At 49.3% G+C, this 21,171-nt stretch overlaps 1 protein-coding gene and 1 long non-coding RNA gene across 3 annotated transcripts in view; one reads left to right on the forward strand and one right to left on the reverse strand.

Annotated features, from left to right (window-relative positions):
- Window positions 1-8,071: 8,071 nt before the first annotated feature.
- Myom3 (myomesin 3) overlaps window positions 8,072-21,171 on the reverse strand; it is a 47,541-nt gene continuing 34,441 nt past the window's right edge. For both annotated transcript variants that reach the window (XM_040756359.1, XM_013120180.3), the window contains 12 exons: window positions 19,265-19,409; window positions 19,011-19,070; window positions 18,659-18,726; window positions 17,674-17,784; window positions 14,923-15,010; window positions 14,244-14,282; window positions 13,882-13,990; window positions 12,590-12,753; window positions 11,784-11,820; window positions 11,599-11,621; window positions 10,000-10,055; window positions 8,072-9,425 (listed from right to left, as the gene is read on the reverse strand). In XM_040756359.1, the coding sequence (XP_040612293.1) occupies window positions 9,162-9,425; window positions 10,000-10,055; window positions 11,599-11,621; window positions 11,784-11,820; window positions 12,590-12,753; window positions 13,882-13,990; window positions 14,244-14,282; window positions 14,923-15,010; window positions 17,674-17,784; window positions 18,659-18,726; window positions 19,011-19,070; window positions 19,265-19,409 (1,164 nt within the window). In that variant the 3' untranslated portion in view covers window positions 8,072-9,161. The remainder of the gene's footprint in view (window positions 9,426-9,999; window positions 10,056-11,598; window positions 11,622-11,783; window positions 11,821-12,589; window positions 12,754-13,881; window positions 13,991-14,243; window positions 14,283-14,922; window positions 15,011-17,673; window positions 17,785-18,658; window positions 18,727-19,010; window positions 19,071-19,264; window positions 19,410-21,171) is intronic.
- On the forward strand, window positions 9,623-19,271 carry LOC121143893. The gene is made up of 3 exons (XR_005881184.1): window positions 9,623-9,735; window positions 10,202-10,304; window positions 19,028-19,271. It is a non-coding gene; the product is annotated as an uncharacterized LOC121143893 (long non-coding RNA).

Genomic DNA, 21,171 nt, shown 5'->3' on the forward strand with positions numbered 1-21,171 from the left:
GACAGCTACGGCTATGTTACACAGAGAAACCCTGTTTCAAAACAAAAACAAAATGAAACAGGAAAAAAAAAAGGAGAAAGTACGCTGGTCATCGGTGTTTGTGGCTCTTTGCTTCCTGACTGTGGCTGCCTCATGGTCCTACCCCTCTGTCTCTGCCAGGGCCAGGGTGGATGTGTCCTGCAACTGTGAGCAGGAAGAAACTTTTCTTCATTAAGTGGTCTCTTAAGGTCTTTATTCCCAGCAGGGAGACAAATAACTAAGGCACTTGGCAGTGGAAATGACATGGCTGTACTCAACTGTCTATGTTGGTCTTCTACCCCTTTGAGAAAACAGATGTCAGCACCTAGAACACACCGGAAGCTGCACCTAGAACATGCTGTAAGCAGCTGGAGTACAGGGCCTATTCTTGGAATGAACTGAGCACATGTCACAACAGCAGCCTTCCACACAGTATTAGAAGAGGTTTAGGTGGAGTCATCAAGGCCTAGCACCAGGCTCCGAGGACAACTGTCATCCCCCAGTGAACCTTCAGCCAAGAAGCTGATAACTGCTTTTGAGACTTCTGTCCCCATTCTCTGATTCCAGTAAAGAGGTTTGTGTGTGTGTGTGTGTGTGTGTGTGTGTGTGTGTGGTTTTTCCTTCTTCTTTTTTTTTTACATTCGGCAATTTTCCTGGTGTGGGAAGGGCATCTGTGTCAGGGTGATGGGGATTCTGGAGTGGGAAGCATAGGAGGGACTCTGCATCTATTCTCAAGCCATTCAGAGTCTGAGTCTGGAGTTTGGGCTTAAAAGTGGAAACTAGCCAGGTGTGCCACCATGTGACTGTAAACTCAGCACTAGGAAAGCTGACGTACCCTAGAGGATCACCCCAAGTTCCTGGCCAGGCTGGGCTATGTAGTGAGTCTACAACAACAACAAAAATCTGGATGTGGTGGTATGTACCTCTAACCACAGTGCTTGGGAGGTGAAAGTAGGGAGATCATGAATTCAGGTTCATTCTCGGCAACATATTTCACTGAGAGACCAGCCTGAGCTACATGAGACCCTGTCTCAAAAAGTCAGAATAGCACTATAATTTTCTATAACACATAAATGCCTACTTGCTTCCATAAAACAATGGGCCATTTAACACAATGTAAGGTGATAGTATCCATGGGCTTCTATGTGGGAATGTAATGAGAAGTAGGCTATTGGAATTAAACAAACACTTTTCTGTGTTTGTACTTTCCATGTCTATTAATAGCTTTGCTTCATAAAACATGGAAGGGATGCAGGGATGACTCAGCAGTTAAAAGCCCTTGCTGCTCTTGCAAAGGATGGACTTTGGTTCCCAGCACCTATGTTGGGTGCATCACAACCACCTGTAACTCTCAGACTCTAGGGAATGTGGCGCCCTCTTCTGGTTTCAACAGGAACATGCACTCATGTGCATATACTACCACACAGACACACATGGGTACACACAATTAAAACAACTTTTTAAAAACTGAAATAACCTTCCACAAAATTTAGCCTATGCCCTTCCACCAGCAAATCTGTTACTAAAGTGAGCCATGATGCTATCCATGTGCTATCTGATGGGCACAAAACAATCTGTTAGCTAACTTCCTAATTAGCCTCAATATTAACTCCCCATTGATATAAACAAAAGGCCTCAAGTGGCCAAAAGTTATATCCAGTAGGAGAGAAAAAAATGCAAGGCTATTAATTAAAGCTTGCTACCTTGTTCTCAAGCTGCAAGTGCCCTTCAGACTAGCATTAATTATCCTTAATTAGCTGTGCAAACAGGGACATACAGGCTGATGTTTGCTCTGCAACAGATAATTACATTAAAAATAGCCTAATTATGTCATAGTTCAGTTGGTCATGGCATAGTTTCCCTAAGGGGGAAAACATTTCTTGTTCTTTAAGAACCCGGTGGGGGGAAGGGGGAGGGGAAATGACGTAGCAGGCACAGTGCTTTGCAAGCATGAGGACCTGTGTTCAGATTCCCAGCACCCATGTAATAAAGCTGGGCACAGCGGCCTGAACCCATGGTCTCAGCACCGGGAAGACAGAGACAAGAGGATTGTTGTCTCTGTGGCCTATGGAATTGGTGAGATCCAAGTTCATCAAGAGAACCTGTCTCAAAAAACCAGGTGGAAGACAACTGAGAAAGACACCCAACTCGGCCTCTGACCTTCAAACGTGTTACGCTCACTCGAGCACAGACACACATGCCATACAACATATAAGTAAATAAAATGTAAATTAAGGCCAGGTAGTGGTGGCACATGCCTTTAATCCCAGCACTCGGGAGGCAGAGGCAGGTGGGTCTCTGTGAGTTTGAGACCAGCCTGGTCTACAAGAGCTAGTTCCAGGACAGCCTCAAAAGCCATAGAGAAACCCTGTCTTGAAGAACCAAAAAAAAAAAAAAAAAAAAAAGTAGAATAAGTAAATGTAAAACAATATTTTAAAAGAAAACATATTAAGTAACTTGCTAAAAACTAGGCATTTTACTGTTTAAAACAGCAAAACAAAGTAAAATCCAATGAGACAGGAGGAGGTGTGAGTTTCAGATTGAAGCGATCCTGAACAAAGGTGTGAGTTCCCGTGCACTTTTTCACAGCTTGGTGTGTGGGTTCCAGCCCAGACTCATCACTTGCACTTCCAACTATGACCCAGCTACGACACATGCCAGGGGAAGCGTCACGTGTCAGCTGCAGGACTGTCTACCGCCAGCTCAGGAAAAGGCACTGTAGGGACTGCTTGACAGACTAAGCCCCAGAGCCATCTCAGTGGCCAGAGAAGTATTTCTGAGTGGAGCCTCTGTTAGTTATAGTTAGGACAGTTGGACAAAAGCAGACTGTATAAATCCCAAGAGAGGGAGTCTGCAGTCATGTACCCGGATTCTGTGTAGCTCACATTGGCCCCACCTTCGCAGCAACCCTTCTGCCTCAGCCTCCCTCGAGCTGGGATTACACCCCACTAAGAAACATCACTGTTTTACTAATGTTCCTATTTATCTCCTCCCAATGTATCTTTCTTCAGAGCATTTAAAGCAAACACCGGGAAGACTCATTTCCTCACGAACAATCCTCACTGGGAATGAAAAGGCTTTTGAGTTTCTTTTTCTGTAGATCGGCTATCATAGGGCAGACAGGTCATTGGAAGAGGCCCGCTCAGAGATGGTGGATTTCTGGGAGGCCCAGGGAAGCGGGGTACATTCCTCACAGGCTGAGTAATTTGTTTTGCCCTTACCCAAGGCCTTCCTTTGCTGCTGAAATGTCTCCAGCTCCTGCAGTTACATTTTCCCAAATGCTGAAAATCAAATAGCTGGCTTCCATTTATTGGAGACATCTGAGGAATGTTGCTTCAGAAAGTGAGTGTGTGTGTGTGTGTGTGTGTGTGTGTGTGTGTGTGTGTGTGTGTGAAAATGTCACGTTGTTTAAAGCTATTTGGAATTTTTATTTATTTATTTATTTTTATTTTATTTTCCAGTTTAAATTTAGATAAGAAACAAGGCTGCTTCACAAGTCAGTTCCAGGTCCCTCTCCCTTTCCCTCCCCTCCTCCCGTGCCCCCCCCCCCCCCGTTATCCCCTCATTCCCCCAGGGAGGGTGAGGCCCTCCATGGGGGTGTCCATAGTCTGTCATTTCATATAGGGCAGGGCCTAGACCCTTCCCCAAGAGTTCAGGGTGAGAGTGCACCTCACATTGTTCTATGGGAGTCCAAAGCCCGTGTGTATACTTGGGATGGGTACTGATCTGCTGCCCAAGGCTCAATAGATTACCTAGGCCTCCTCACAGACACCCAGATTCAGGGGGTCTTGATCAGTCCCATGCTGGCTTCCCAGGCTGATGCCTGGGATTCAAGAGTTAACCTTTGTCTGGTCAGCTGTTTCTGGGGGTTAAACCAGCCCAGTCTTAATCCCTTTGATCATCAGTCCTCCCTCTCTGTTACTGGCTTTCTTGAGTTCAGCTCAGTACTTAACCGAGGGAGTCTGCCTCTTCTTCAATCAGCCACTAAATGAAGTTTCTGTTTCCCAGACTCTCTGGCCATAGAATTGTAGGCTGGCACTCCCCAAATCTATGTCTAAAATCCATATATGAGAGAGTACATGCCATGTTTCTCTTTTTGTGACTGGGTTACCTCACTCAGGATGGTTTCTTCTAGTGTCATCCATTTGCCTGCGAATCTCATGATTCCATTGTTTTTTTCTGCTGAATAGTACTCCATTGTGTAAATGTACCACATTTTCTCTATCCACTCTTCGGTTGAGGGACATCTAGGTTGCTTCCAAGTTCTGGCTATTACAAATAAAGCTGCTATGAACATAGTGGAGCAGACATCTTTGTTGTATGAATGGGCATCTTTATTTGGAATTTTTAAAAGTTAATTAACGGGGGTGGGAGAATTAAGTATGGAAAGTGTCCACCTGGCACCTCAGCAGGGTCCTAGCTGTAATTATTGCCCAGGCCTGCTACTTCCCATCAGTCAGGTTCCTGGTGCTTCCTGTCAGTTTTGAGCCAATAATTGCACACTGCTTATCCTGTGAGAGGCGGCATAGGCAGGATGGGAAAACAGTGACCAGTGGTTTATTACTGAGGGGACCCTGTGGCTGCCTGTGCTTCCTCCAAGCTGTGCGTCCAGCCTGGGCTCTTTGAAAGATAACACGTTGGATGATCCCATGTTAGGGTATTCTGGAGAATTCTTTGCTTGTGTGCTGCTAATGGGTTCTGCCAGGTAAGAGCTAAGGTTCCTCGTGTACAGTGTTCCCCACAGGGGACCAGGAGTCAGGCTGAGTGAACTGAGCTATTTCCCAGGAGGAGTCAGACAAAGAGGAGTCAGACAAAGAACAGTAAGAGAGGCTGATGGGACTCGGAGCTAAGGAGCAAGGTGCTGGGAGAAGAGGCAGGGGCCAGGGGGTCTTGGAGCAGGTTGGGGAGGGAGAGTGTAGGGAAGTTCAGGCTCCCAAGCTGCTAGATATGAATGAGATGCGGCTGGGCAGTCTGGCTTCACTGGGCCATAGCACACAAGGGTCGCTTACCCAGGCTCAAGGAATATAGAGTCTGGAGATGGAAAAGGCCCATGGGAGGTTGTTGGCTAGTGTCTCTCCCTCATCCAGGTTCTATCCCTGTGACACTGGAGATCTTCCCAGGACTAAGTGCAAGAGGTCAGAGTGACAGTGGGAGGTTCCAGGAACCTTTTGATGTCAACTTGATGAACTCTAAAGTGACCTGGAGGATGGGCCTCCAAGGGTGTCTGTCAGGGATTATCTGAACCCGAAGACCAGCCCACAGCGGGTGGCACAATTCCCCTAGGCAGGAGATCCAGAGCTGTGGAAAGAGGGGTCTGCTGAGCCCTGGCACACGCGTGCACACACTCATTTATCGCTCACACGTGTGCACACACTCATCCATTGCTCACACACACGTGCACACACTCGTTCATCTCACACACACGCACACACTCATTCATCGCTCTCTGCTCCTGACTACAGATGACAAGTGACCAAGTTCATGTTTCAACTTCATGCCGCCTTGCCTTCTCTGCCATGATGAACTAGTCCCCAGGGACATGAGCTTTAACTGTTTCTCTTTAAGTTACTTTTGTTAGGATACTGTATCACAACAACCAGAAAAGAGCCTCAGATGAGCCTCCATGTCTGCATTCTTCAGAGCTGGGGCTTCTACTTTGGGGTTTGGCCTAGAAGAAGGTTAAAAGTTGCTACTCCATTCTAACAAGTACAAAACCGCTCTTCAGCCATCTGCCGGAGAAGTTAAGGTCACAGGCATATTGCCATCCCTAATGGTTCACAGACAGGTGAACACAGGGACCTCACAGGGACGAGGGGACCAGTGCTGGGGTCCAGCATGAGCTTCAGCGGATGACTCACTGGGTACTCAGTCTGCCAACTCTGAGGGACAATTGGTGGGGATCCAGACTTCTGGGGGCTCCCCCACTTCTGTGAGTTTTACAGTGAACAGCTGAGAAAAATCTCTGATGTCCAATAGGAGGAGGACAAATTAACCAGTTTCTAAGTTGCTAGAACATTCTAGTCCCACTAGAACCTGACCTAGGACCACCATTTTACCAGCTCCTACTCTGCTGAGGAAAGGGCAAACACTTACTGCCAGCCATGGAGTTTTCCTGTCCCACGCTGGGGAGGAAAGAAAAGCCTGAGGGGTGGGTGTGGAATTCAGGGACCAGCACAGGTTCACTCAAGCCAGAGATTCAGGCCCTGAGATGTGACTCAGCTGGTAGAGAGCTTACCCAGCATGCAGAAGGTTCTGGGCTCAGTCCCCAGCCCTGCATAAACTGGCTACGCTTGTAATCCCAGTGCTTGGGAAGTGGTGGCAGGAGGAGGGTCAGGAGTTCAAAGTCATCCTTGGCTAGTAGCCAGCTCCAGGCCAGCCTGGGCTACATGAGACTGCCCTTCCCCCAAAGTCTGAGATCCAATCACACACCATATAATAATTTTTCCTCTCCCACACTTTATACCTTCCCTCAGCATTAAAAACCTTTATTTTCCCTTTTATTATTACTGTTAATATAAGTTTAATAATTAAAATTAGATTGCAATAAAAATTAAAAGCCTATGTATTTTCCTTTCCCATAAAATGTATGGCATTTTATTTTTTATGACAACTATTTTTACCTAGATACTTTTATCTGGTCTGTCTGTCCACAGGAAAATACAAAGGCAGGCTAGAAGGCAGACCACACAGGTATCAGAGCCAGGCTCCGGGGTGCCCAGGACATGGAAGTGTCAGATTAGGGATTTAAAACACCCACCTATGATTAATGCACTACAGAAACTCCAAAGCAGCAGCAGGGACCAGCTTCTGTTCCCAAGTGGGCTTATCACTTAAATAAGTGACATTTTCCCCTGGAAAGGCTTTCCTGTATATGCTTCTTAGAGTGCAACACAAGTCATGCCAATAGGGGGCGCTCACACCATGTTCCTTTATCATCACTAGGCTTCTGAAGGGCATTGAAATGCTCTATTGTCATAGACAGGAAAGCAGCAAGGATTCCTTTTAGAGATTTCGAATTTGCGAATGGAAGAGTGGGCCAGGGGAGAGCTTTTTTTTCTACACCACATTTTGATGGAAAAGGAAAACCAAAGGAGAGCAGAGTTGTGGAAAGTAATAATAATAATTAAAAAAATTAGTGTCAGTTGGCCAGGCCCTGGAAATTATTATTATTTTTTCTCTTGGTTTCTCGAAACAGGGTTTCTCTGTGTAACCCTTGCTAATCTGGAACTTATTCTGTAGACCAGACTGGCCTCAAACTCAGAGAGAACCCCCTGCCTCTGCTTCCCCGTTGCTGGGATTAAAGGTGTGCGCCACCACTGCCTGACTTGGACATTTACATTTATTAATTTATTGTCATGTGGTGGGGATGCCCTGGGCTACAGAACACATACGAGGTCAGAGGACAACTTTTAGCAGTTGGTTCCCTCCCTCCACGTTGTTACATTTCTGAGACAGTCTTATGTAGTCCAGGTTGGTTTTGAACTCACAATGAAGCTGAGGATGACCTTGAACTCATGATCCTCCTACCTCCACCTCTGAGGTTCTGGGACTACAGGGGTGTGTCAATTTACCTGACAATCTTAATTGTTTTATAGATGGGAAACTGAGGCTCAGGAAAAGGAAAAGTACTGGCAAGACCCACGGCTAGTGGACCGAGAGGTGTTTGTGGGTGAGTTGGCCCAGTAAATAAGGGCCCCTTCCCTGCAGCCTGATGACCTGGGTCTGGTTTCTGGGACTCACAAGATGGAAGGAGAGAACCAGCCACATGCGTGCCACATGCACGCCCCCCCCACATCACACACACACACACATACACCACACACACACACACACACACACACCACACACACACACCACCCCTACCTCTCCTCAGCAGAGATCTCATTAATCAGCATGGAGCCCAGAACATTTGCCCCTGGGGGCTGCAGGCACCCACATATCCTGCTAGGTGACTAGCTGCTGGCCTGAGGACTGGTTCACTTTGTCTCTCAGTTCCAAGGTCATTTCAGAAACCACAGGCAGGCCTGTGCCTCCTGATGTTGAGAATTCAGAGTTTGTTTGTTATTTTATTTCCTCCTTTATAATTTCCAAGCAAACAGCTATGCTTTCATAACCCCTCCCACACCTTGTTTCCAGTGGGAAAATTGGAAGACAAAGAAATGTCCAGCTGTGTGCTGAAATCCACTGAGTAAGGCCAGCCGCAGTGTCTGCTACAGGCTGTACAGGCTCTATGTTGGAAGAAGCCCTGGAGGCCATCAACTGCTTGCCTGGCATCCCAGGTCACCTAGGCAGGGACACGCTCTCCTGTCCTCACCTTTGCTTCTGCCAGGTCTGCTCCTGAGTGTCCTTCTCCCATCTCCATGGCCAAACTGGATTCACCCTTCAGAGTCCAACATTGCCCCACCCAACGTGGAAGGGTGTTGTAAATCCCTGTGTCTCCCAGCTGCGAGGGCCATGGCCCACTTCCTCTGATCAATGAAGATACTTTACTTGGACCCATTTAGTGATCTTTGCCATCTCCTGCCTTGCCCTGGAGTTACCTGCACTCCGAGTCCATTTCCGGGTGGGGCCTGCGTAATGTTTGTAGCTCCAGGGCTGTCCTCAGCTTTCTGTATGTATGCTATTCCTCCAACAAGTGATGGGCATACAGAGCTTCAAAAGTGCTACCCTAAAATATACGTTCTGTGCCCTGGGAGAAGTGCTCACCACCCTCTGCAGCCTCAACCTACTCAACACCAGTAAATACATCCAGTGTGACAACCAAACTGTCAGTTTTGCCAGCTGTCCCCTGCAGAGCAAAGGTGTTTCCTGCTATGACCCACTGATATAGATTGGTAAGGGATTTTCACAAATCCCCTCAGATTGGCTAGGAATGCCCATTTCATGGATGAGAAAGGCAAGGCTTGTGAAGAGATTCTGTGGAAACTGAGTTCTGTACCCCAGCGTCTGATTTCTAAGGTCAGTGCTTAATGTTTGTAGCTCCAGGAAACTTTTGCTCCTCTTCTTTGGTATATTGGATCCAGCTCAATTATGTCCTTGTCCCTTCCGCTGTCCCACCCCCATAGCCTGTGCTAAGTTGTGACCCATTGGCTGGACTGCTGGCCCATGTAGTGTGGATCTCAGGCTGTCCCTGGACATTTCAATTACATCTTCTTCAGCTCCTTGGGCTCCTCCCCGTGTTTAAACACGCTGATGGTGACCTGGCCTGTTTCTGAGCCATACTTGTTCTTGACAAAGATTCCGTAGCGCCCACTGTCTTCACTGGTGACCTTTTCAATGGTGATGGTGACCTCATTACCCTTCACCTCCATGTGGTATCGGTCAAGGAAGGAGACAGGCTGGTCATTCTTTAGCCAAGAGATTTCAGGGGATGGGTCTCCTGAGATGACGCAGGTTAGGCACAGGGTCTGTTTTGATTGACAGGAAGAGAGCAATTTTACTTCCTTGTAACTTGATCTCAGCCTTCACCTTTACATAACACACGGGAGCTACTAGTACAGGCAGCTGCTCTGAACAAAGGGTATGTGTGCTTGCATCATGCGTGCAGGGGTGGGTTTGCCTGCGTGTTTTAAAAACAAGGTCTCATGTATCTTAGCCTGGCCCTGAGCTTGCCAGCTAGCTGAGGACGACCTTGAAATTCTCTCTTCCTGCCTCTACACCCTAAGTGCCCAGTTTATGTAGTGTTGGAGATGGAACCCAGGACTTTGTGCATGCTAGGTAAACACTCTACCAACTGGACTACATCCTCAGCTCTTATGTGTGTTTGTTCTACTGAAACCCATAAAGGGAGACATGTTTTATTTCAGTGCCACTTTCTCCAGCCCTCAGCCTTCTACAGGAAAAGTTACTGGTAGAGTCTTAGACCATTTTCTAGCAATGGCCTGCCCAGAATGGCCTGCTCTTTGCATTTTTGCTTTTGGTAAGATGTCATTGTGGCACACAAGCGTGGGATGGCTGGCTGTGGATTGGGAGGAATAGTACCTTATCTTCCATGATGGTGGCCACATCTGGCAGGCCTCTCACCACCTTGGCTCGATCTGGAATAGAAAGAGAAGACCCAAGTGGCAAAGATCTGCCAGCTGCCCTCCCCCCGCAGCTTTCCTCAGAGTAGAGGCTTAGCATCAAGATGCTTTCTTTCTAGTTTCTTCCTCAACGCCCTATTCCGTGCACCTTGTCGTCACAGGGAGAAGATACGCTATGAGAGCTGCTTCTGCCATGGAGTTGAGGTCACCATTAGTGGTACCCAGGAGTGACAGTGAATTGCCTCTGTCCTCAAGAGAAAGAAGGTGAATGGGATTGCTCCTAGCTGGAACTTTAGGATCCATCCAGTAACCTTTGTCTCTGACCCATGGGTGTGTGTGTGGTGGGGGGAGGGGGATACCAAGAGGGGGCTAGGAAAGTGGAAACTTTTTGGGTATCCTGACTCTGGTCCAAGGAGGGTCCTGGTGGCCACAGGAAGACACTGTGGCTATAAATTACTAAGTAAAGAGTCAAATGTGTCCCTTATACTGCACCAGAGGACATAGGGAGAGCCAGATCATGTGTCCCAGAAGCGCAAAGAGTTTGGTGCATATGGCCGCTGTCTGCTGGTTTAAGGGAGAAGGATCCTGAATCAGACATGGAAGGACACTGTCACAGGCAGGAATTTGTACCCACTTTCCACAGTGGACCCATTTCTCTCACTGATTCTGATTTCTCAAGCCCCAGCAACCACATGTGGTCAAGTTTAAATTCCTTCTATGAGGGTCCTGGATGGGAGGGGACATTTGTGTCTGGCATATAGTTAGGTAGTGGTATGAGGTCCCCTCTGTCCTGAGCACATGTGACTGGCTTTTGGATATGCTGTCTCCCCCAAGGTTGGCTGACACTGTAAGGTCACTTGGAACCTTGGATTGTCAGGGCTGTGGTTACATATCCAATGCCTGTCCTTCCTGTCACTTGGGGACAGTAGGCATCACACAGGAAGGGGTGCCAATATCTCTGTGTTGATGGTTCTGCAGTGTCCTTGATGCTCATAGCCATCCAGGTCCCTTCCTTGTCAGGCTGGCAAGGCTGTGGGACTTTTCTGTTGCCACTGAAATCCCTATTTCCCATCCCTGGGCCAGGGAGACCTGAGGGCGGGGAGAGCTCACAAGTGAGGCAGATTTGAACACAGATTAGTGTTTTTTGGAGGGGGCATAGCTCGGAAGCTGTGTCACATCCTCTAGGCCTGAGGCTGACTCGGAGTTAGACCCACAAACCTCATATTCAGTTTCCAGGCCACCCTCTTCCTATGGCCCACCTGGAAAGGCTGGCTCAACCTCATCCCCCTCAGTTCCCTGCTTTGGGCTCCCACCAAGGGCTGTGTGCACCTGCTTGGTACCAGACCCACACTGGTCCTGCCCAACCCATGACTTCAAGTATCCTCAGGTTCATTATCCATCTACAGCTAGCTCCCAGGTGTCCCCAGTAGCAGAGCGAGGCCCCAGAATGCCACAGAGCCTGTTGGGAGCTGGGACTTCAGCAGTCTTCCAGGAGGCTGGGGTTCTAGAGAAGCCAGCTTAAGCTCAGGAATGAGGACCAGGACCACAGGGGACTCACTCTTCTCAATGATTGCCAAGGCCCTGGAAGACAGAAGTGGGAACAGGGTTGCATCGTCTGTGGCTGTTCTGTCTCCTTGTGAGGGGGGGAAGGTGAGCTGGATGGGGTTCCCAGCAGTGGCCCAAAAACTGTCACCCCACCCCTGAGGGGCCGTGATTCACAAAGAGAGTGTGGGGAACACTTACTTCAGTCTCTGGTGCTCTGCCAGGGCATCATCAAAAGCTGTGGGACAAAGAAGGCAGGACAGGGCTGAGGGGACCTTCAACTTGCCTCCCATTCCAGGGTTCTCCCGGGCAGTGCCAGGTTTGGAGGAGGAGACAGCCTCCCCTTTCTCTTTCTCTTTTTTTATTTTTATTTTTTTTGGTTTTTCAAGACAGGTTTTCTCTGTGGCTTTGGAGGCTGTCCTGGAACTAGCTCTTATAGACCAGGCTGGTCTCGAACTCACAAAGATCCGCCTGCCTCTGCCTCCTGAGTGCTGGGATTAAAGGCGTGCGCCACCAACGCCCGGCTTCTCTTTCTCTTTTTTTGAGACAAGTTCCCACTGTGTAGCCAAGGACAGGACTTTGAACTTGGCTATTGTCCTGCCTCCACCTCCTCAGGGTTAAGGTTGCCTCCCTGTCTGACCTTTCATGGAATTTTCTTTTAATTGTCTTCAATTGTTATTATTGCGTGTAAATGTGGAGGTCAGAGGACAACTGTGTGCACTTGGTTTTCTTCTTCCGTTTCTATGTGGGTTTCGGAGCATGGACTCAGGACATCAGGTCTGTGTAGCAAAGTGCTTTTAACTCCTGAGCCATCTCATCCTCCCTCCTTCCTCTGTTGTGAGATAAGTTTGCAGTCTGGGCTGGTCTCAAACTCACTGTGTAGCTGAGGATTACCTTGAATTCTGCCTTAGTGTGGGAGCTACAGATGTGAGCCACAGTGCCTGACCCCCTGCGATTTTCTAGAATGATCTCTCAGGAGACCACAGACAGATTGGAGGGTGGCTTACCTTGCCCAGACAGATCTGCCGAGAGCTGCCGGACCTCCTTCCCAGCAGTTATCTCCAGGGTGTATTTGCCCTTATCTGAGTCCTTGGGGTCCAGGATGTGGAGCCAGATCTCATCCAGGGTGGTACCCGCTCTTACCCGGTCGCCACTCTCCAGACGTTTGTCTCTGAATGCGAAGGCAGAGGATGGCTAAGGCTGACTGTGGGTCTGGCTCCCTGTCGGCGGCCCCTCTTTTGGGGGTGTTGTTTTCAGATGGAGGACCACCCACCAGACAGTTGCTACAGAGCCACTCATCCATTCATTGTTCAGTGCTCCATTCGCCATCCAGCAATCTATCCATTCGGCACTCAACCACCCATTCCTTCCTTCCTTCATCAAATCCCATGGCAGATCAACTTCATACCAAAGCTGGGTCTTTATCTGTCATGTGCCCTGCAGACTGGGCCAATGAGCAAATGGCTCATTGGAGCATTGACTTCCTGCCCTTGGGAGTCACTTCCCTACCTCTCATTCCCATCTTAACCCTCCTAGCATTTCTGCCCAGTCAATCCTAACTTAGAAGCCAGCTAAGTTTCAACTCTTCCTTCTCCACTTACATTTCCTCCTGAAGACACCTAGCCAATGTTCCTAATGTTCTGTTGCCTACGCCCATTGTCAAGGGCTCAGAAACTCTGACTAGAAAAGGGGCCCCCATCATCCTGAAGCTTCCTGTGGCTCTCTCTCTCTCATTGCACAGAGTTGCCCAAGTTGGTCTAGGCTTCATGATAGAATGGGTGCAGCCATGTCTGCTCCACGGGGTTGAGGCATACTCATGGTGAGATGCTCTAGGGAGATCCTATTCTCAAGTTATCTGGGGGTGACTTGGCTGAACCTCTGTGGAAACCTTCTGGATTTCCTGTCCTGACCCTCCCACAGCCCTCTCTGCCTGTACCTGCCTCCTGAGCCTGGCTACTCGGGTTTGCAGAGGCCCCCAAAGGCACCATCACTCTGTAACTGGCTCTTCTTGATTCTTGCATCCTCCCTTGGTTTCCAGACAATGCTCTGGGACCATAACCCTTCAGTTGTCATGGAGACCTCAAGTAAGTGGTCCTACCACCAGCATTCCCGTCTTCCCTGGGGGAAGACTCTTCTATTTCTCTCATCCCCGTGGACAGGACCTGTGTAAGGGTGCCCCCTCTGATGGTCCCTTGGGTCTGTGACCCGTGGGAGGGCAGGTGGGGGAGTAGGAGACTCCTAATGGGGCAGGTACTGGGACCTTCCAGCATGCACAGGCTCTGGGGCAAGGCCAACCTACTTGTGGAACCAAGCAGTCTTCATGTACTCCACATGGTAGTATTTGACCTTGCTGAAGAGCCGGATCCCCTCTTCAGTCCCCTGGATTTTCAGTGGGGTTGCCGAGAGAGCTGAGGGTGCAGAGGTCAAAGGTGAGTCCTTACCCCCACCCCCAGGACCTGTGAATGGTGTGTTTGGGGCCCAGGCCGCTTGCTGCAGCTCTGGGCAGCAAGGTAGGAACACAGTACTGTGTGGGAACAGGGGCCTCCGTCCCTTTCACCAAAGGCAGACACTAGACCTATGCCTGCAGCTGAGGCTGTTGGGGGCACTCCTAAGAGGCTCATTGGCATCAGGACAAGGCAAAGAGGAGGCATGCTCACTTACCACCAATCCTGCCCAGCTCAGTGAGGACAGCATCCAGGCCTGGGGAAGACAGAAAATGTTCAGCTGGGTTTGTTCTCTTGGGGATGTCCAGGGGTGACGGCGGTGGTTTTGGAGAAGGGTGAGGGACCTCAGAGCCTCTCTGAGGGTGGAGGTCTCTGCAGAATAACTTGGGTGGTGAGTGACACTGCCATCTGATAATTTTCTTGTGAGCTATGTCAACCAGCTTCAAGAACAGCAAGGGTGGGATTGGAGAGATGCTCAGTGGTTAAGAGCACTGGCTGCTCTTCCAGAGGACCCGGGTTCAACTCCCAGCACCCACATGGCAACTCACAACTGTCTGTAACTCCAGTTCCAGGGAACCTGACATCTTCACACAAATGCACATAAAATAAATTTAAATACATTATTTTTTAAAAAAAGAACAGCAAGGGCCCTCTGTGGGTAGAGGGTCTTCAAGCCTGGATTAATTGTGGCATACTATAGTAGCACGAATACCAGGTCCCTGCTGTTGGCTAGCTGTGTAACCTTGAGTAACTCATCTAACTTCTCTGTGTCTCAGTTTCCCCAAGTGACATGGAGATCCCATAAACCTTAGACCACATGTCATACCATAATCTCTTGCTCCAGTGTGACCTCTCCACAGCCCTTGTGGCCTGTCTCTGACATCACTGGCTCCTACCTTCACCTGTGAGGTCCAGGATGGTGTCGTCTTCCCCTCTGTCATCAGAAACCACTGCTCTGTAGATTCCCTGGTCTTCTTTGGAGAACTATGGAAGAGGATACAGTGTGTGCAAGGGTTCCAGAAGGAGAGATGACAGCAAGTTAGGAGGTGCCAGGTCCCAACCCTGTGTGGCTTCTGTCACCTCTGGGGTTGGTGGGTGTAAGGAGTATATGTATGTGTGTCTGTGAATGTGTGAAAACATGTGTGAGAGTGTGTGTGTGAGTGTATGCAAGTGAATATAAGTGTGCATATGTGTGTGAATCTGTGAGTGTGTGTGCATGTGTGAGAGTTTGTGAGTATATGTGTGTCTGTGAGTGTGTGTGTACTGAGGGTAGAAATAGACACCCTATTTGATTCCCAGGTGGCTCTTGGAGCCCAGCCCAGCCCAGCACGTCCAGCCTGGGCAGAGCTTGTCTGTAGGAGACACAAACTCTCCAATGTGCTCCCTGAGGCCCTGAGGCAAGGGTCCCCTGCAAGTTCCCCAGAAAGAATCATGTTTTCCTTGGCTCAGAACATGGGGTCCTTCTGACATGTGTTTGTGGTCTCAAATCCGAAGCAACGACCACCGAAGCAAGACCTGATTGCACTTTTGAGAGGTTTGCTGAGGACGGAACTGTGTTTGTCTCAAGTGCTAGGCAAGGCATCTAAGCAGGCTCTGCCTAGGGGCCTGCTTTTGGGGCCAAAAGCAGAGGTCAGACGTGACATCTTATCAGAAGGCCACTCCTTCAGGGCTCCTCGAGGGTCCCTCCCCCTCAGGCCATGATCCACATAGAGACTTTGGGGAGGATCCAAGGCAGAGAGAGGTAGGTCTTCTAGAACACAACGATCCTTTCCCAAAGCTTTTCTTCTATATCCACGGAAGGCCATAAAGGCCCAGTCATGCTCGGGTGGCACTGGAAAGGTCCCTAGAGTGGCCACCGGGTGGACAGAAGACCAGGGATGCCTCAGCCGTGTGGAGCAGACATGGCTGCACCCACTGGGGAGTGATTTCTGGTCCCACTCGAGCCTCCCGTCCTTGTACTTCACCGGGCAGAGCCTCAGCTAACTTCTCTGGTAGCAGCTCCGGCTTCCTTGCTGTGCACCCCAGGTTCCAAGGGATTAACACTACGAGAGCCAGAGCCTCCAGGAAACAGGTGATTATATCCAGAATCCATGAATATTAAGAACCCATTGAGTGACAGACCCCTTTTGAGGCACATGCTTAACAGTGACAAAGGCTGACATGGCACTGTCCTGGACTTATCGTTTCCGTCCTAGTAGGAAGCGATGATCGACTGTCCAGCGTCCCCAGCACATAGCTGAAGACGCTGCAATCAGTAACAGACAGAGGCGTCTGGCGGGTGGGGATCGGCCTTGCGTTTCCCTCCCTTAGTCCTCTGGGGACTGTGTGGAGAGACCCAGGAAAGAATCCAGCCCCAAGCCCGCTTTTCTCTGGAGCTGCCTCACTGCGGGACATCGTTCCTGTCCTCAACCCTAGCCTGGGGCAGGGAGCTCACAGAGAAAAGATAACTGAAGGTCAGAGTGGGCTGGTGACTAGCCCAAGGCTGCAAATGCTGGACCAGAACCAGGCCTGGGTCCCCAGAGAGGGAAAAAAATCAGTAACAATTAATAGTGGGCCTGGCTTTTGAAACATTTGTGTCCTGGTTTTTAATGTTAACTTTGAGTTTAAAAAATTGCTGGGGGAGGGCAGGTGAGGAGAGGGAGCTGGGATTGACATGTGAAGCAAGCTTGTTTCCAATTTAAATAAGAAAAAAGAAAAGAAAAGAACAGCATAGAAAAAATTGCATAAATTAGTTTTTTCTTTTTCTTTCCTTTTTTTTTTTTGTCTTTTGGTTTTTCAAGACAGGGTTTCTCTGTAGCTTTGGAGCCTATCCTGGCACTTGCTCTGTAGATTAGGCTGGCTTCGAGCTCACAGAGATCTGCCTGCCTCTGCCTCCTGAGTGCTGGGATTAAAGGTGTGCGCCACTAACTCCCGACTTTTTTTACTCTCATGTACCTAGGCTGGCCTCAAACACCTTATTTAGCTGACAGTGACCTTGAACTTCTGATCCTCCTGCGTCCACCTCCCCAGTTTGGGGCTGTAGGCAGACATTTTCACACTTGGTTTATGTGGTATGGGGATCAAACACAGGACTTTGTGATTACCAAGCAAGATTGGTACCAGCTGAGCTACGTTCCCAGGCCCTAGGATCTGTCTCCCAAAAAATATTCTCTTTAAATTCTTATGTGTAGGCCGGGCGGTGGAGGCGGTGGTGGCACACGCCTTTAATCCCAGTACTCAGGAGGCAGAGTCAGGTGGATCTCTTTGAGTTCCAGACCAAGCTGATCTACCCAGCGAGTTCCAGGACAGGCTCAAAAACAATACAGAGAAACCCTGTCTCGTAAAACCAAAAAAAAAAAAAAATTCTTTTGTGTATGAGTGCTTGTTTGCTTGTGTGTCTGTGCACCATGTGAATGTAATGCCCAAAGAGGCCAGAAGAGGGCATCAGGTCCACTGGAGCTGTAGTTACAACTGTGAGCTGCCCTATGGGTGCTGAGAACTGAAGTTTGTTGGGTCCGCGGCAGGAGCATCCAGTGCTGGGAACCACTCCAGCCCCTCCTGGGTTTGGATGCTCCCATGTGACCAGCTCTGCTCCGGCTCCACCCAGCGCGCTCGGCGCCATCAGCTGGCAGCGACCAGGGTGGACCCCAAGCTCCAGCTTCATTTACCGAGTCGATGCAGAGCAGCCCGGCTCCCGTCTGCGGGTCGTACTGCCCACTGGGAGCCTCTTTCTTCTGGAAGAGCCACTGAAAGCGAGTCTCCTTTTTGGTGTTGGTCACCTGAGGACAGGGCATGGGGGGAATCCATCAGACTTTCGATTTTAAAAATGAAAGCCCAACTCGCATAACTTCTTTACAAACACAACTCCTCCCACCGAGACTCACACACCAGTCCCCTGTCCCTTCCTCACACCACGTGTCTCATTCGCCCGCCTCTGGGTCCCGACTTTTGCTAAAGTTACTTCCTGCCTCTCGACCCCTTCTGCTCTGTTTTCCTTGTAAATACTTAGGCTTCTTAGCCAGTCAGACGTCGTCTCCTCCAGGAAGTCCTCCTGGAGTATCCCACAGTGTCTCTCTTTCCCTGTAATTAAGTTTCCTGAATGTGTCTGATCATCCATAAGGCTGTTTTTCAGTAATTTGCCTTGTGTTGAGGATTCCCAGAGGCCCAAGGGAACTGTGTCTGCCCAGGATCTTACTGAGCAGTGGCATTTTTCTTCTCTGAAAGAGTGAGATCTCCCCCGCGCACGTTATGGAAGGACCTGGGCTTTGGGGTCAGGCTGGGACTTGGGCCTCTGTAACCTGTGTGCCCTCAGCTGATTCCCTAATTGTGTTCTCATCTCTGAGGTGGGGTAGTAAAGTAGAGACGACAGTGCGGCAGGTGAAATTAAATTGTCCCCGAGTGCACGGAGCAGTGTCTGACAAGGGTTACAATAAACAGGAAGGTCGTCAACGCAGAGAGCCCTCACTAGCTCCCAACCTGTGTGTGTGTGTGTGCACATGCATGAGGGGCCACTTTCCAGCTGTGGGATCAGCCAGACATGGGAGATAAAATTCCAGAACGGAGTGGGCAAGGACAGCCACTGGGCTTGGGGATGAGTCACAAGTTATGCCCCACTAGGCTGATGGCAGGGTTGGAGGTGGGGAGGAGACTTGCCTTGCATGTCAGAAGCACTTGGCAGTCCTCTGTGACTTTCCACTTCAAGGGCTCCTGGAAATAGGGACCTGCAGGGGAAGAGAGAATATGCCCATGAGTCATGAGCTTTAGGCTGATCCAGGGCGCCACCTAGTGTTCAGACAGGGAAAGCCATCTGGGCAGGAGCCTGCTAAAGCCTCCAAGACCAAGACGAGGACTGGGGTCTCCTTAAATGAAAATAACTTTAAGGAGGCACTGGCTCTTGGGCTGGAGAAACGAAATTTTGATCTGTCACTAGGGGAGGACTTGACCAGATCACGGTGAACTTCCCTGGCTGGGTTGGTATTTTCCAGCACCGGCCAATGGTTCTTACCCTGCTTTCTCTTCCAGTCTCTTCTGGTTGCGTCTGCCTTCCTTAGAAGCTTGTCAAAATCTGTGAATACATCAGGAGGAAGCGGCGTGAGTGGGGAGAGCGAAGGTCCCCAAGTGGGCACTGGGGTGGACAGCACTGGCTGCTGCGTTCCGCAGACCCCAGAGCTGTGAGCGGAGAGCCCGGGAGGGTGCACGGGGAAGGGTGGGTTCAAGCCGGTGGGGCAGGTGCTTCAGGGAGGAGTGGAGTCAGCTGACCGTCATCCACCAGGGCGAGGGTGATCTGGTTCTTGGCTTTTCCATCTTGGAGCTGGGCGGTGTATGACCCCTTGTCATCCTCGGACAGCTGCTGGATGATCACCTCCACGAGGCCCTTCTCTCGGACAAAATTGATCTTGCGGTTCTGAGGGAACAAATCCATGAGTCCTTTTTGGGCATTTCCTGTTCTGGGAGCTTTCCCGGGGGCGGGGGGGGAAGCACCTCAGGATGTGATCAAGATTGGGGTGCTAAGAGCAGAACCGTCAATGTCCAGGGGCTGGGGAAGGGTTCCTGGTGGCCTTTTCCTGCTTGAGTAGTTTGGTGTCCCCAGCACCCCATGCTTGAATTAATTATAATTTAATAATAAACTCTGTATGTACCCTTACTGTGTCTCATTGTTGGCTATTTTCAACTTTTTACAATTTAAATGAAAAATGATTACATTTTAATTTAGTGCGTGCGTGCGTGCGTGCGTGCGTGCGTGTGTGTGTGTGTGTGTGTGTGTGTGTGTGTGTGTGTGTGTGTGTTGTAGATGGGGAATGTATAGGCCACAGCAAATGTGTGGAGGTCAACAAACAGCTTGTGGGAGTCAGTTCTGCTTTTTCCTTCCACTCAGTGGACCTGGGGGATTGAACTTATGCTATCAGGCTTGGTGACAAGTGCCTTTACCCACTGAACCATCTCTCTCCCACTCCCAGTTTTTTTTTTTTAAAGATTTATTTGTTTATATTTTATGGTTATGGGTGTTTTGCCTGTATGTCTGTGTGCCATGCTCATTCAGTACCAATGGAGGCCAGAAGAGGGCATCAGATCCTTTAGAACCGGAATTACAGACAGTAGTGAGCTGCCATGTGTGTCAGTGATGAGAATCAAACCTGGACATCTTTTGCAAGAGCAGTCAGTGCTCCTAACTACTGAGCAATCCCTCTAGTCCCTGGCCCTCATATTTTTTTTTGAAGCAGGGTCTCATGTAGCCCAGGCTGGCCTCAAACTTGCCCTGTAGCTGAGGATGACTTGGAACTTCTGATCCTTCAGCCTGGACCTCCTAAGTGATGAGATCACATTCTAGGACTAGTTACACCCGGTATTCCCCTTACAATTTAATAATCACTCTCTAGAAATACCAGCCACTTACATCTTGCTGCACACTAACGGTTTAAAACTTTTATTCTCTGAATTTAGGTCCTTACTAGGCCTGGCTTTATTTGCACGTGTGATTGAAGGGAATGGCCTACTTGTATTTTCTGTAAGGATGGCCAATTATCCAAATAATATACACCGAAGCCTCTAGACCAGTGCTTCTCAACCTGTCTAACGTTGTCACCCTTTAACACAGTTCCTCATGTTGCGGTGACGCCCAACCATAAAATTATTGTTGCTACTTCATAGCTGTAAGTTTGTTACTGTTCTGGATCACAAGGCAAATATCTATGCTTTCTGATAGTCTTGCGAAACCCTCAAAGAGATGGAGACCCACAGGCTGAGAACCATTGCTCTAGCCCTTACAGGGCCTCTGATAACATGTGGCAAGTTCAGTGTGTACTCTTTACACACAGCTTTCAAAATACTCCCTGATCTATTCTTTATTGATTCTGGGAAAAACCTGCCCTGCTGTGCAGATACAGAGAGGGAGGCAGAGAGGGGGACATGGGACACCCGCAGGGCTGGTCATGCCTGCCCCTCATCTGGCTGATATTTCCTCTGATCAAAACCATCATTCCCTTCTCTGGAAGATATATTCCCTCCCTCCTCCCTCCCTGCCTCTCTCCCTTCCTTGGTTCTAACTCAGGGTCTGGCCCACACTAGTAGTTGTGTGCTTGACCACTGAGTTGAATCCATGTTTTCCAGATAGCTGTTTTACCATGTGGAGATGGAGTTCACAAGAGATTAGACACTTTCATGAGACT

Source organism: Mesocricetus auratus, unplaced genomic scaffold (assembly GCF_017639785.1).
Source record: "Mesocricetus auratus isolate SY011 unplaced genomic scaffold, BCM_Maur_2.0 Super-Scaffold_100014, whole genome shotgun sequence".
Classification (NCBI taxonomy): Eukaryota; Metazoa; Chordata; class Mammalia; order Rodentia; family Cricetidae; genus Mesocricetus; species Mesocricetus auratus.